Source organism: Hippopotamus amphibius, chromosome 4, assembly GCF_030028045.1.
Source record: "Hippopotamus amphibius kiboko isolate mHipAmp2 chromosome 4, mHipAmp2.hap2, whole genome shotgun sequence".
In the NCBI taxonomy this organism is placed as follows: domain Eukaryota; kingdom Metazoa; phylum Chordata; class Mammalia; order Artiodactyla; family Hippopotamidae; genus Hippopotamus; species Hippopotamus amphibius.
Genome location: NC_080189.1, coordinates 42311900 through 42327429, shown reverse-complemented (window position 1 = coordinate 42327429; position 15530 = coordinate 42311900). Strand labels below are relative to the sequence as shown.

General features: G+C 44.4%; 1 protein-coding gene across 2 annotated transcripts in view; it reads right to left on the bottom strand.

The window, feature by feature from the left end:
* Positions 1 to 15530, bottom strand: part of AOAH (acyloxyacyl hydrolase) — a 163846-nt gene that overhangs the window by 17955 nt on the left and 130361 nt on the right. For both annotated transcript variants that reach the window (XM_057732690.1, XM_057732692.1), the window contains 3 exons: positions 14367 to 14403; positions 13546 to 13620; positions 5325 to 5497 (listed from right to left, as the gene is read on the bottom strand). In XM_057732690.1, coding sequence (XP_057588673.1) covers positions 5325 to 5497; positions 13546 to 13620; positions 14367 to 14403 — 285 coding nt within the window. The remainder of the gene's footprint in view (positions 1 to 5324; positions 5498 to 13545; positions 13621 to 14366; positions 14404 to 15530) is intronic.

The following is a 15530-nucleotide window of genomic DNA, read 5'->3' as shown; positions in this document are numbered from 1 at the left end:
TTCTCTGTGCTCCAAAGGTGTCTGCATTTTCACATTTGAGATGAATCCCAAGCCACTGGCTTCTGTCTTCACTTTCACTCTATGGGCTCCACACGGAGCCGTGAGCCCCATCTTTTTCCAAGATCCTGGTTTCCATTACCGAGGCTGCTTTCCCTCTGTTTTGTGTGTGTGCTTTTGTAATTTGCCTCTTTTCTGTATGTGCGCTGCCTGTCTCAGCTCAGCCTGGCTGCAGCGGCTGACACCTGCAACCTGCGTTCCCCACCGTCCGTCCTCCACGTGCAGGATGACTTGGCTCTTGCCCCCTGCTGGGACAGCCCCTGAGTGGCAGCCTTCCCTCTGTCATCTTGTTTCTTTGATGGGACTAGGGTCTTGTAATTGACCTTAGGGAGCTTGGCTGGGGCCCTGACACCCTGCTTGGCCCTGACTCTCACCCGGTAGGCTCTCTCTTTCTTTCCCCTGCCCAGTGGATGAAGTCTCTTCAACCTGCGGGAGGTGGTACCTCACGTCTGGCCATAAGTAACACTTCTGCACCCTCTCCCTCCCCACCTGCAAGACTGGACTGCTCTGATATCCAGAGGGACTCGAGTTTATCTTGCTCCTGGATACTGGAGACTCCTCTGCTGGCTCCTCTTTGGGGGCTGAGCTGAGCCTTATAGCATTCCAGCTTACTCCCCTCCTGCTACTGTCCTACTGCTGAGGTCCCAGCACATGTTAGGGTGAGACCACAAGGCATATCCTCCTTCTGGACATTCTCCCAATCCCTGTTCCTTCCCCTCCATCTCCATGCTATTCTGGCACTGGCTCTAACTGGACCAGGTTGATGGAGGGGAAATTCTTAGCTGAGCAGGCAGGTCTGTGGACAGGATAAGGGCACATTAGCTGTAGTTAGAAGAAAATTGGGAAAGGTGTAATGGGTTGGTTTCCCTTTCTCTGGTATTTCTGCCTGTTAAAGATTAGGGCGTCTCTGGGGCTGGTCATGTGGAAGGTTGGCTGGGAGAGCTTGTGATGGGCTTATGGTTGAAAGATGGGGAAGAAGGAAAACAGTTCCTATGCTTTTCTCCACTGATTGGAACTGTCAGTTAGACATTCGCTCTTTCTTTTTATGTATTACTTTTTATCCCTGTTACTTTAAAGGCATTTTTCCGTATCAGGGAGCCCTGATATAAAGCCTGATCCTACCTACATGTCATACCTACATGCAAAGAGGTGGTATCTATGACTCCCTGGTTACAAAGTGAATCTGGTGAAGAAAGGTGGTCCTGAATGCCCAGGACAGGGGCAGGAGGGATGTCCCGCAATGATCAGGAACGATCAGTGTGTGTGTGTGTGTGTGTGTGTGTGTGTGTGCGCGCATGCATGCGCACGTGTGTGTGCGTGTGTGTGTGTGTAAGGGGTGGGAGCCTGTGGGTTGGCCCGGCGGATGCCATATGCTCCCTCTGAAGATCAAGGGTATGTTCTACCCCAGCTACTATAGAAGCAGCTCGTGTCTCAGTCGTGTGTAAGTTCTTCAGGGCAGAGTCTTTGGCATTTATTTAATGATGGGACCATAATTGAAATTTTAGCTACCGTAAGAGCTTAGTACCAACAAAGATCAGCCACACCTTCATGAAATACCATCTGAGTGTATTAAACCTTGGTAAAACCACATGAATTTAGAGAGGGAGGAAGCCAGTAATAAAATAGAAGGTATACTACAAGGTATTTTAAAATACATTAGGTTTCAAGTTTAAGAGTAATTGGGACAAAACGAAGTTATTGCTGATGTTTGTGGCCGAGGTGCTTCAAGAAAGGCTGACTCGCAGACTTCTTTGCAGCCAGCACGCCCAGATTTCTTGATCATGGCCTGACCCTTTGGATAGCTCCTGGAACGCATGTGGCTTGTGCAGCTGTCATCGGCCTTTGGTAATTTCACTGTCAGGATCTATATGCTGTTTGTCCTCTCAGAGGACAAGGACTTCCTCTTAGTATTAATTTCACCCTCAAAGCACATAATAAGTATCTCAGACATATTAATGGAAAGATTGCCCTCCTCATAGACTGTGCCTGAGAAGACTCATTCCTGGTCAAACATAAACTTTCTTGAAAGATCTATGAAAGTATGATCCTAATGCGTGAGACTTACTTTCTGGTAATTCCTCAAAAAGACAAAACATTCTCACCAGGAATTTCAACTGCCGGTAGAGACTGTGGGGCTGCACAGCCCTTGGCAGCCAGGCAGTGACTGGGTGGTGACTCACAAACAAGGCTAAGAGCAACGATGCTAAGAGGGACTCCTAGCTCCTTCCTCCCTGGCAGGAGTCAGCAAGACACCCATTCTTGTCCTGGGCCTCCACTACCTGCTGAGCTGATGCTGTGGCATTTAACCTTCTCTTTCCTGAATGGTCAGCCTGAATTCCCACCTGTTCTACTGAGGCAGCAGAGAATATAATCACTGACTCAGGGCTTCTCCCCCGACCCCTTTTGCTCCCTGGCCTCTTTCTTAATCCTTGAGGGTGGCTAAAGTCAAGTCTACAGAGTATCATCATCATGTTTCTTGGCTCAAAGGCAGAAATAAATGGAACCCTGCCCTGCTTTATTTGCTTGTATGACCCTTAGCACAGCGTCTCGGAAATCAGACTCGGGTGTTTGGCTATTGATTAAGATGAGATCCACCCTAACCTGGGCAGAGCAACCAAGCCTTGAGGACCCAGCATTAACCTGCTTCACTGCTGGTTCCTGGCTCATGGGAACAAAGATCCGAAGATTGGATGTGGAGCAGGGGGCAAAGGAGACAATGTGAGGGCAGCAGCCCCCTGTTCAAGCTCCTCATCTTACGTGAGTCAGAAGCCTGCCAGAGAAGGAATGAGGATGCTGGGTAAATCCCACCTACTTCCCCAGTCTGTCTAGGAAGGACCCTGATGCTTCGTTGAGGAATTTATGATTTATTTCCCATGGCAACCAGGCAGCAGCGATAATTTAGGATATGAATAATAACTGAAAAACATTAAACAAATTTTAGGAGGTTTCAACTTTCTCCCTAATTGGATTCCCTTCCCCCCAAACTAGGGTTGTTTATATAGAACACACTTGTTGCCCTTTTTCTTTTTGTGCTGCGAAATGCTAGTCTAGATCAGCAGCTGGAGGGAGGCTGTTTGAGGATAAGGCAGAACCTAGAGTGGGGTTTCTCAGCCTTGGTACTATTGACATTCTTGGTTGTGGGGGGCTGTCCTGTGCATTGTAGGATGTTTAGGAACATCCTTGGATTCTAACCCTTGGATACTAGTAGCACCCCGTCTCCAGGTGTGATATGATAATGGGTGGGGGTGGGTGGGTTGCCCCTGGATGAGAACCACTGACTGAGAGAGTCCACCAAGTGATTGACAAGTCCCTTGATCAATCACCTTTTTCCTTTCCTTGCTTTCTTCCAAATTACATGGAGTCATTTTTACATACTATGGTTGAGTCAAAGGAACAGCCTGGCATCTCTGAGAAAATTTATGGAGGCACTCTAACCGCAGTTCATGGAAAGGGAATGGGATTTAAAGTCAGAAAACCCAAAGTCAGGTCCCTATTTGTGTGACAGAGTAAATTGGGAGCACATCTTCCCTGCCCCCAACTTCCCTTCCCCAAGCATTTCTTTGCATGGGAGAAATTTAGGAATCTGAGAACATCTGTTGGGGGAACTGAACTTTTCATCCTCAATGGCTCAAAGAGACATTCTCAGCCCAAGTGGTTGTCCTTCATGTGTCCAAGGCAACCCAGAATGGAGTCAAGTTCACTGTGTGATCATGTTATCATTTCTAAAGGGCGTGGTCAAAGCCATGTGAATAGGAGGAACATGCTTTCCTCATAAGAGGCTGGACAGTGTTTTCTTGGAATAATATTTGTGGCACACTTGATAATTGAAGAGGAAAATGACTTCAGTCTCATTGGTGGGGAGCCTGGAATGTGGACATCTACCATTGTGCCTCAGTGAAGGGATCCTAGTGAAGGGGCCAGAGCCCTTTGAGAGCTGATTAAAGGGTCCCTGCTCTTTTCTCATGTGGAGAGGGGTGGAACTTCCTGAGGGAGGCAGTAGGCAGGTTGGCTTAAACAGGAACTGCAGGAGGAGGACAAGAGGGAATTGAATAGACACAAGGATGTTATATATGCAAGGGAAAGCTCTCTACTTCCACCCACTAAGGAAGGCACAAAGGAAGGAGTTTCAGGTCTTCCCCCTCTGAACTGCTCACCTGGCTCATAAGGAACTGCTTAGATCTCCAGAGCACTATAGTGCCTGGGTGCTATTGCTTGGGTTGGTCTAAGGAGGTGGCTATGGCAATACCAGGAATGGGGCAGCTTCTTTCCATGAGAGACTGGCCCAGGTGATGTTGATATGGGGCTGAGGAGATGGTGCTCAGGCCTCTTCTTGTAGATGCCTATCAGAGGGGCCTGAGGCCAGCACTCCTCATCCCCTCTCCCTGCTTAATTTTTACTAGTAACAGTTATCACCCTCTGACTTTTAGAGTCTTTCTCCCATTGGAATATAAGCCTATACTGGCAGAGATTTTTGACTATTATGTTCACTGATGGTTATACAGAGCCTAGAACAGCACCTGGCATATAATATTTTTTGAAAGGACATTCCTTCCTTGAAACACAGAAAGAGAGCCCTGCTACACCCAGCTTACATACACAATCAGCTGTGCAACATTTGGCAAGCTACCCAACCTCTCTGAGCCTTAGTTTTTTTCATCTATCAAGTGGAATTAATGGAAACATCTCAGAATTATTTTAAGGATCAGCATGTCAGCCCTTCCCAAGATGAAGTACTACTACTTTCACATCTGTAAAACATCTGGCATGTTAGAAATTCTATTAGACATTTCTTGGAACTTTAAAACATTTCAGAGCCAAGGAGTCCAAGAGAGTGTAGAAGCAGGGAGCAAGCCCTCTGGAGGACCGTGTTCTACAGAATTTTAACTGGCCACCAGGGTGCACAGAATTCATTAGAATCCTGGCCACCAGGGGGCACTCACCACTGAGGTTTGGAGAAATCCTTCCCTTTGTCCCCTTCCTGTCTCTTGTCTGGGCTTCACCAGCTCCTTCTAGATTTCACCTTCAGTGGTGGAGTTTTAAACTCTTACCTTTCAGTTTATCCTAATTCTTTGCCAGATAAGATCTGCCCTTTCTGACTTTGCATCTGGTTCTGGCCAACTTTGGATACTGCCTTTAGATCCTCTACCTGGGTGCTCTTCCCTTCATCAGTTCTGGTGGCATTTTAGGTGTATCCTATACGGTTGAAATACATATATTTGAACTGTGAATACATTGACATTGTTAAAGAGTAAAAGCATTTCTGATACCGAGAGGATGATATCTGTTGTGCAAATTATCCCAGAGAAAGGTTCCATCTGCTAAGCCATATAAAATAACATGGCTTCCGTTCGGCAGGTGGGAGTCTAGATACTGCAGAGTGTGCATGACCTTCGAATACAGTTTCTCAGGAGTGGTCATTTCTGGGACAGGATCACTGTTCCTGTTGGTAAAAGAAACAGAAAAAATCTTAGTAGATTATAAGGATAAACGCGTGCAAATACAAGACCCATTTCCCCCTGCCTCTGACACGTGTGCGTGTGCGCACGTACACACACACACACACACACAGAGTAGTTATTGGTGTCATTTGCAAAATATTTCTGATTTCCAGACTCCTCTGTGGTTGGGTGGGCCATTGACTGGTCTGGCCTATGCGTTGTGAGCAGAAGTGACATGTGTTGTGTTTGGTTGTATGAGAGCCTCTAGGATGCCCTTTCTCTTTGCCATGACTCTGGGCAATGTTCTCGAAGGCAGCTGCTTCACCAATCTGAGTCCTGGAACAGAGCTCCATGGTGATCCCTGATGGACAATGTAGCGCAAGTGAGTAAATATTCATTGCTTTATGCTACTAAGATTTTAGGGGCTGTTTGTTTCTGCAGCATAATTTCACCTATCCTGACTGTTATACACAGATAATGGAATCAAAGGTCTCTGCTATTGCTTATTATTTGTTTGACACTTTGAGCTCTGCAACTTGGTCTTTAAAACTTTTCACGTGTATTACAGTCAGGGAAATGAAATATCACTGAGAAATGAAGTGACATTATATATACACATCCTTCCTTTCTACAATGAATTTGAAATTTCATGAATTTCTTGATGAACTGCTATTCCAGGCTATACCCTGCAACAATATCTGTCAACAGATAATTTCCAATTTTTAATCACTGCCTTTCTCTATATAGTAGTGCTGTGCTCATAGAGGATATTTGAAATTTTAAATTATATTTTTATCTTCTTGTTCTATAAAAGAGTAAAAACAGAAAAAGAAAGTTCTGAAAGTAGTTATAAGAGCATGGTCCTAAAATCAAAGAATTAAACCAAGGATGTAAATCATAAGTGAGAGTAGCAAAGCTTTAGCCTCAGTTAGACATTTATTGAATGGTTATCTTATTTTCATTTGGTTTGGAAAAGAGCAAAAGTGAGGATTGTACAAACTGCTGGAAATACGTCACTGAAAGTTCCATTTAAATCTCCCTCCCGGGCTTCGCTGGTGGCACAGTGGTTAAGAATCCGCCTGCCAATGCAGGGGACACAGGTTTGATTCCTGCTCCAGGAAGATCCCACGTGCCTCGGAGCAACTAAGCCCGTGTGCCACAACTACTGAGCCTGAGCTCTAGGGCCCATGCTCTGCAACAAGAGAAGCCACCACAATGAGAAGCCCGTGCACTGCAATGAAGAGTAGCCCCGCTCTCCACAGCTAGAGAAAGCCCGCACACAGCAATGAAGACCCAAAGCAGCCAATAAATAAATAAATAAATAAATATATTAAAAAATAAATAGATAAATAAATAAATAAATCTCCCTCCCTTCCTGCCTTCCTTCCCTCCCTCCCTCCTTCCTTTCTCGCCCTCTCTCTTTCCTTCTTTCTGTTTAAATGGCAAGGTATAAATACGGATTCTAGAATATTTTTAGGCTTTAATATATGTCTATAATTGTTCATTTTTGTACCATTGACTTTTGTACAAGACTTCAGGAACATATCAAATTTGAATTAAGATACTAACCTGTATTAACCTGGAAGTAGAATATAGAATTCTCTTTAGGCTTTAAACTGCCTGTGTTAACCTAAATGGAATCATTCTGTAAGTGATTTTCTATTTTAAGTCCTTAAAATTCCAGATTTACCTAATGATCCTGTAGTGGATTAAATAGCATCCCTTAGTATGTGACCTTATTTGGAAACAGGGTCTCTGCAAATGTAATCAATTAAGATGAGGTCACACTGGATTAGGGTGGGCCTTACATACAATGACTAATGTCCTTTTGAGAAGTGGAGAGACCCGCACTCAGAGGGAAGAAGGTCATGTGAAGCTGGAAGTAGAAACTGGAGTTAAGCTGCCACAAGCCAGGGAATGCTGAGGATTGCAGGGATCCACCCGAAGGATGGAAAGACCAAGAAGGATTTTTCCCTAGACACTTTAGAGGGAGCGTGGCCCTGCTGACACCTTGATTTTGGACTTCTGGCCTCCAGCACTGTGAAAGAATACATTTTTCTTGTTTGAACTCACCCAGTTTGTGGTGCTTTGTCACTGCATCTCTAGGGAGTTTGATACAGATTCCAGGCCAGAAAAAGTAAGTTCATTACTCACAAGCTGGACCTGAGACATAAGAGACATGGGAATAGGGGAACAGAAAGAAGCCCCTAGGGGTATCCACTATTGTCAGTTTTAAGGGCGCCGCTTCTAAATGGATATTGGTGTTGTCATTTTGGAAGGAATTTTTCAAAACGTGTCAAAATTTGAAGTTAGCTTAACTTTGACCTTGACATTTCTCTTTTGGGAAGTTGTCCTATCAAAACATTTCCACAAATGTGCAAAAAAGTACATACAAGTATTACAACATTTCTTGGAATACAGTAAAGTTGGGAAAAGCTAAAAAGCCTGGCTACATAAATTATAGTAGATCCATGCAGTAAAACTCTATACAGCCATTAAAAAGAATGAAGTCACTAGATACAGGTGGTAGCTGCACAAGATTCTGAATGTACTCAATGCTACTGAACTGTTCACTTTAAAATGCTTAATTTTACATTATGTGAATTTCACCTCAATAAAACAAAACAAAACAAATTTAAAAAATAATCTGTGTATTAATGCAGAAAAGACTGCTAAAAAGTACTGTTGATTGAAAAGAACAAATTACAGAGCAGTGAGCATAATATTATTTCATTTCAAAGAACATTAATCAGTCTGTAAATTAGAACTTTCATAGAAAAAAATCTGGATGCAAATACAGGAAACTGTCTCTATTGGTTAGCTTGGAGCAGAGTGGTGGGGAGGGGGTGGCAGGGAGTGATTCTGGGGAAACTTTCCCTTCCTACACCCTGTATTATTTCAACTTTTCACAACAGATGTTATTTTGTAATCAGAGAAACAGTCAAAATGAAAGGGGTTCTCATATCATTTTTATTCTTTCTAAAATGAGGAAGAAAGCTAAGTTTTAATGGGAGGGGCAGAAAACATGGTAATTTTCTGTCATTTCCCCTCTACCTATTTCACTTAGTCAAATACGTAAAATTACTTTTCACATCGCCGCTGCCCAGAGGGTGACAGGCTGACCATAGGTGTGAGGGTCACACGGGCCGGTCTGTGACGAGCAGCATGTCCCCACACGGAGGAAAAGGTGGAGCGAGTCTGATGTTTGAGGCATTGGTTGAGGTTGGTGCATGTGCTTCTACATTAGGTAATAAGCTCCCTGGGCTCTCTGGTAGAGAGAACGAGAGATAGGAGGAAAGAGGAGAGGATGTCCCATTTTACAAAATCCTAGCATGTAGAATAGAATGCTAAATCATGTTTTTCATCACTTTGGGAAAAATTACAGAACTTTATGAATAAAAAGCTCTAGAGCCTGCATAAAAAGCACTCAGAAGGATTATTTGAGAATAGGTTGCCTACCTACTAGGGGCAAAAGGCTGGTAAGGCTTTGTCTTGATTTGCAGATGCACAGAAGCACTAGAAGGACCTCAGTTTGTGAAGGGGATTCAGGCAGCCTTGTGGGTTTGTTCAGACCAGGAGAACCCACCCAGAGTAACCAGGTTTTATCTCCACTGTGTGTTTGGAGTGCGACAGCGGGGGTAAAACAAAGCAAATTGGTAAAGCTAGCATGCACATCTATTAACTTTTGTTTTGGCATTTCAGCTTTTCTTTTCTTTTCTTTTTTTCCTGCTGATACAACAGCACTTTGGCACAAAGCAATTATGCTAAGCTAAGGCTCTCCAACCACCTAAAGGCAAGATGAGTTAAGATGGAGCAAAGTCTCCTATATCCCTATTTACTGATAATTTTTTGGTTAGAGACACAACTCTGATGGTAAACAAAGAATCTCAGCTAATTTGCATTTATGAAAGGGCACCCTGCAAATTAAGCAAGCATAAACAAAATGGCTAACTGCTAAGTGAAATCAGAATGGAAGCCTTGGTGTTCCTGCTGGGAACATTCTCCAGTCACCTTTGTTCCATCATGTACAGCTAAATAATTTACACATGGGCATTGCCAGGTAAACCCTGTAGTGTGCAGAGCAAAATTAACCAATTCTTGGTTTAGGCAAGAGCAAAAGGGTCTAAGTGACGGGTGGTGGGTCACCTCCTCTGGACGCCATAGACGGTCTCTCTGACCTGTCCCTGTAAAATTTTCAGTGTCATTTTGATCTGTGTACACTCTCTCCTCCGGTGATTTTTGAGGGGACTTAGTGCTAGTATTTTGGAACCAAAGAGTCCCGGTGGTTTGGGAAACACCTCCTAGGCCTTCCTTGTTGTCAAAGCCTAAATGGGCTGAGCTGGAAGTGTCTAAACCTCTTCACCTGGGTTCTCTGGAGCCTGCATCAGGTCCACTTTGCCATTCCGGGTCTGCCTGCTACCGCAGTGCCCTGCACCCTTCCTCACACACCAGTGAGCTCATGCCAGTCACGCATGGAGAGGTGAAGGGATGGGCGTGCGGGGCTTACACGGGAGAAATAAGACAACCAGGTTGAGAGGCATGATGCTCATGCGAGGAAAATAATGAGAGAGAAGATGGTACCCAGCACCACGTTCTCACATGTCAGGAACACGCGGGTGGACTTGGAACAGATAAAAGACCTTGCTTTTGGGGTGGCTCAGAGTCTGTCCTTGTCCTAATGACCTGTGCCTGATCCTGCAAAATAAGCCTCAGGACTTGGGTGCAGGGCCAGCCGTGATCATTTCATTACCCTGGCAGGTGTTCCAGCCAGATTTCACCTGGCTGATGGCAGCTGTGTCCTCTCAAGGAAGACGGCAAACAGCCTCTGCAGAAAACGTTGCCCAGAATCAGAGCAAAAGCCCAGAGACTTCCCGTGGTTGAGTACTCAGATTTCATCAACAGCTAGCTTTCGTGCTTGCGAAACATCCAGGTGATAGAGGTAGCCCTAGGCCCACCAGCTGTAATCCCATTACTGATCTTCCACCCAGTCTCCTTGCGGAGGCATCTGGACATAGACTGGGAATGGGGGGGTGGGGGAGAACTCACTGGGCTCGCATTACCTGCTGCGTAGAGATCCTGGGTCCCCTAAAAGAGAATGTGGCCTGGAACATGCTGGCTGATTGAGAAACTCCTCATTATTCCTTTGGCCACCCACACCTCCACCGGGGATGCTGGGAGAGAAAATTCCTCTGTGCAGCAGGAGTTCTGTCCATTCCCCTCTCCGCTGGTTTTCTACCCTTGATTGGAGAGAATGGACTGTGGCCTGGCAGTCCAGGCTCCTTGGGGTCTGTGATCTGTCAGCACCTTGGCTGCTTCCTGTTACTGCAGTGCTGAGCCACTGTCCTGGGTGATGTCTGAAATAACTGGCATTGCAGAGAAACGCTTGGGAGCCGGCGACACAGACAACCTCTGTAGGGTGGCCCTGGCTCTCTCCATTAGGTGAAAAATGTTCAATTTACAATGTCTAAGTCCACTATAAAAAATGGAACCATGTCTATGTTTGTGGCTAGTGTTAGATGCTTCTATATTTTTATCACATTTCCAGTAATTACAATGTTCTTTTCAGGGATGTCATGTTGGGATATTGGGGAAGGCGTGTCATCGTTCTTTATGATTTGAGGCTCTTGAGGCCATTCCTATTTCTCATTGCTGCCCTTGCTACCCACACCTCTGCTGCTCACTCATATGTGCCCTATTTCCAGGATTTTTTCTCCTGTATCACTCACATTCTACAGCTTTTGAAGGCAATGATAGGAAAAGCCCAAGGAAGTTGGGTTAACTTAGGCCAAATTGAATAGAGTTACAACGAGAAAGCTAAGTTTGTCTATTTTACCTTTCTTCTGGAATTCCTGATGCTAAAAGCTGTCTTGCAATCATGACCTTCATTCATTTAACAAGTATTTATTATCTACGTGAGTTTAGAGAATTGAGAAAGAAGCATGTAGTTGCATTATTTTAGTAAGTTAGCATCATCATAAAGAAAAAAAAAAGAAAAGAAAAAAGTCAAGCAAATATCCTAAACGTTTTTTCAGGACAGACTTATTATGCAATTCATCGCTGGCTTGAGCTTTTATGAAATCACTTTGCTCTTTTGGGGTAATCTCCTCCACCTTGACATCCTGGCAGATGGGGAGGTATAGTTGCCATCTGTCTTTATTTTTCTAACCCCTCCACAGGATGTTGCAAAGTGGGCACCGCAGGGACATCCCACACTGCCAACTCCATTCTTTCACCCAAATGCTTGCTGTTTCTCTGCCCAGATCCCCGGCAGGGAGAGAGGCTGGCACAGGTCTCTGGCTGATGTCTGCCTGCCCTTTGGCTCTTTGAAAAGGAAGAGCAGGACTGGGCTGGGGGGGCCTCTGCATGTGCAGCTTCTGCTGAAACTGCAGTTTCAGGGGTTTTGAGCTCTTCAACGAAAAGACTCTTTCTGCAGGTGTTTTTTACCCAGTATGACCAGCGTGTTCTCTGTCCGCTCTAGGGGGACAGGATCCAGAGGTTGGAGGGGCACTGGCTGATCTGACCATAGGTTTGTTCCATTTTGTGATGGGACTGGGCGCTGAAGCTCATTGCTTCTCCAGGTCAGGGACGGTGGCCTCTTTGCCATTGTATCCCAGAGCTGGGCACAGAGCTTGGCACATCATAGGCGGTTGGTACATACTTTTAAAAGTGCATGCATGAAAGACAGCAAAGGAGGCAAGTGTGGACCATAGAAAGAGCACAGGATTTAGTCAGAGAACCTGGTTGGACTCTCAGCTTTGCTGCTCAATAGCAGCAGAGGCAAGTTCCTTGGCAACTAACCTTGCCAAACCCCACTTTCCTCATTTGTAAAGTGGAACAATCACATTTGCTTCTTAGGGCTGCCATGTGGATGAGATGATATAGAGAGTGGTGTGGCTCTTGGCTCATGGAAGGTTTTGGGGGCTGTTTGCTACTTACTGGAGAGTTCCAGGTGGCTCATCACAGAGCTACCTTGGGTCCCCAGCATATAGCCTTTGCAGACTTGGGATCCTGGGGACAGTGGTAAACCAGCCTAGGGGCTGCCAAGGCAAGGCATATCAGTATCTCTGGATCACAGTGTGTTATCTCCTGCCCTGAACTCACTTCACTGATTAGGTCTACACCTCCTTCACCATAAGAGTTCTGGCACTCTCATGGAGGTGTCCATGAGATACCTTTCATAATATTGAACCATGTTTTTAGCACAGGCTTAGAAAGCTTGGTGAGCAAAGTATGAGAAAGCAAAAGATGGGCAGTGAACAGGGTGGCCTGCTTCTAGCACCTCTCGGGTTGGAGTCTGGCTCTGCCGTCAGTCAATTAATTGGGCAAGTCACATCACCTCTCTTGGCTTTGCTTTTCTGTTTTCTAAAATGATGGGTGGGTGGTGACTGGGGAGTTGTTTTAGATCTGATCTCACCTTTTTTTTTTTTTTGGCCATGATCACAGGACAGATGGCATTCACATGTGTGGCATGTTCTTAGGGGTACGCACAGGCTTTGAGAAGCCTTCCAAAATGTTGTGGGGGGAACAAAGGCATTCAACATTCTGAAATCACTACTGATATTAGCAGTTTAGCAAAACTACTTTCTTACTATGCGCCATGGGCATAAATGGGCTTGGCTGTGAATTATGTGCAGTTTCTTTGCAAAGCTCCAAATCTATGCTGTCTCGACCACACGGGTAAGTAAATCAGAATATAAGTGAGGAAGCTGTTCTTATGGGGTAGCTGTGATTTTGCCTTATTTTATTTAAAAAGTCATGATTCTCAATCTTGGATTTTTGGCTAGCAGTAGTGTATTTCTCGTGGTATAACTCAGAGTTGATCATGACACACTCATTTGTTATGAATCAGAGCAAAGAATTAATGGATCAGATATTTTTGAAAGGGTCTTTCTGCTTTGCAGCTTGGTTATGTTGATTTCACATGTGTCTAGGACTTGCTAAGTTAGGGAAATTCAGGTCAGCAGCAGGCTACTGTAATGGCGTGGATCAGGAGGAGAGGAGGGGGAAACCCAGAGTCGAAGCGTCTCCCAAACTTTTCTCAGTAACTCACCCATTGCAGACGTCATTTCCAATCATGGCATATATGACAATGGCTGGTTGGTCCAACAGCTGGTTCCTAGACAAACTGAGAAGCCGTAGATGGAATCTGAATGTCAAGCGCTTGGAAGCCTAGCTGTGAAAGAATCTTTGTACGACCATCCCCTTAGTAACTTTTTGCTATTTTTCTTTCATTCCAGTATCACGTTCCCATTTCCCCTCTTCTCTATAATCTTTAACTCACTTCTCCATTAGGAAAAGACCACATAAATACATAGAACTAAGAAGAGATTGAAGTCTCCAGTAGGGGGACACACTACCATATTTATAGCATCTTTCACAGCATTTGTCATCAATAAACACAGGTCAGTTATCTGAGTTACTTATGTCCAGACGTGTAAGACATTAGTACAGCTGTGGACCTGTAGTCGACTTTGAAAAATCAAAGGTTTCTCAACGTTTCTATTCTGGATACTCAAGGCCTTGCTTCTGAAATTTAAGTCCAACATGAGCACAAAATTGTTTTCTAGTTCATAAAGCAGGAATAAGAAACAATCTTTTTTTGTCTTTTTGAGATACTTTGGCCAGACTTAAGTTTTACCCACTTTGTCTGCATTTTTATGATCCTTTTTTAAGTAAAGTAATGTAAATTAATCACGTCCTATGGTCATTGGCCCAAGAAGTGATAACTTCCCAGTGTTTGGAGAGTGACTGACAAGCCCTAGATGCTCAGTATAAGTGGTTACTGGGTAACAACAGAGAATTTTTATTCATTTTTCAAAATAGAAACCCAACTTAAAAACAGCTTCTCATATCCCTCCTCCTTCCACTTACGTTTCTATAAATCTCTCCAGGCTTTGGGACGATGCACCTGAATAATTAAAATTAAGAAAATAATTAAAGTTAGTAAATTCAAGTCAGCACTATCAGTATGAGAGTCTGACTGACTGACATCATGGAAGAAGGATCACTGCACAGTCACAGGTCATCCAAACCATCATGCTGACGGGAATGACATCATCCTGCAACTCTCCTTAATGGGTCTTCTATTTATGTGGCATTATATTAACATAATCATAACATTTTCTGGTTCACAGGCTTTAAGGCATTTCCTAAGCATGAATAGGTACATTTTCTAGTAGATATGAGAAAAAGATATACATCTATTAGCAAAGATAGAAACTACCCAAAAATTAAGGAATGAGTTAAGGGATGAGAGGCACAGTAAAAAGGATTATTTGAGAACTGCCCATCTCTCTAGAAATCCCCACTTAATTGCCTGCTGGTATTCCTGCTCACTGCTGAGGCTCCTCCTGACTGGCTGACCTGTGCAAGGTTCAAATTGTAGAGTTGATATGTTTCAGCTCTCGTAGTGACATGCATGACCATCCTTCCCCCACCCTTGTTACCACCTGTAATGCATCTCTTATATGAAAATTGTATGTATTGAATACTCATTTTATTGCAGACACTCTGTTAAGCACTTATATTATTAGTTCATTTAGGCCTTGGAACCACAGTATGAGATAGGCATAGTAGTATTCCCATTTTATAGATGAGGAAACTGAGGCTCACTTAAAAGTGACTTGCCCAAAGCCACACAACTAATCATTTGGAGAGCTGCAATTCAAACTCAGTCCCTTCTGTGAGGCTGAGCTCTGGCTCCCTGTGTGACATGGCTTCTCTAGACTGGGCGTCTAGAAAGAGTGAACCTAAACAGGTTTACTGTTTCTTTGTCCCCTGGAAGATAGTCTGCAGTAATTAGTGAGTAATCCTCAGGTGGGTGGTACAATTCAAGGGGCAAGGAAGATTTTCCTGTAGCTTCCAGGCTTGGAAGCTTGCGGGAAGGCCAGTGGGTGTTCTTGCAAATTCACATAGGAGAAAGGGCAGTGCACAGCCATGAGGAGCATGCTGGCCTGTGTCCCCTCACAACCATGTGACCATTATATATTTGTGCCACATCTTCTTTATCCATTCATCTGTCGATGGACACTTAGG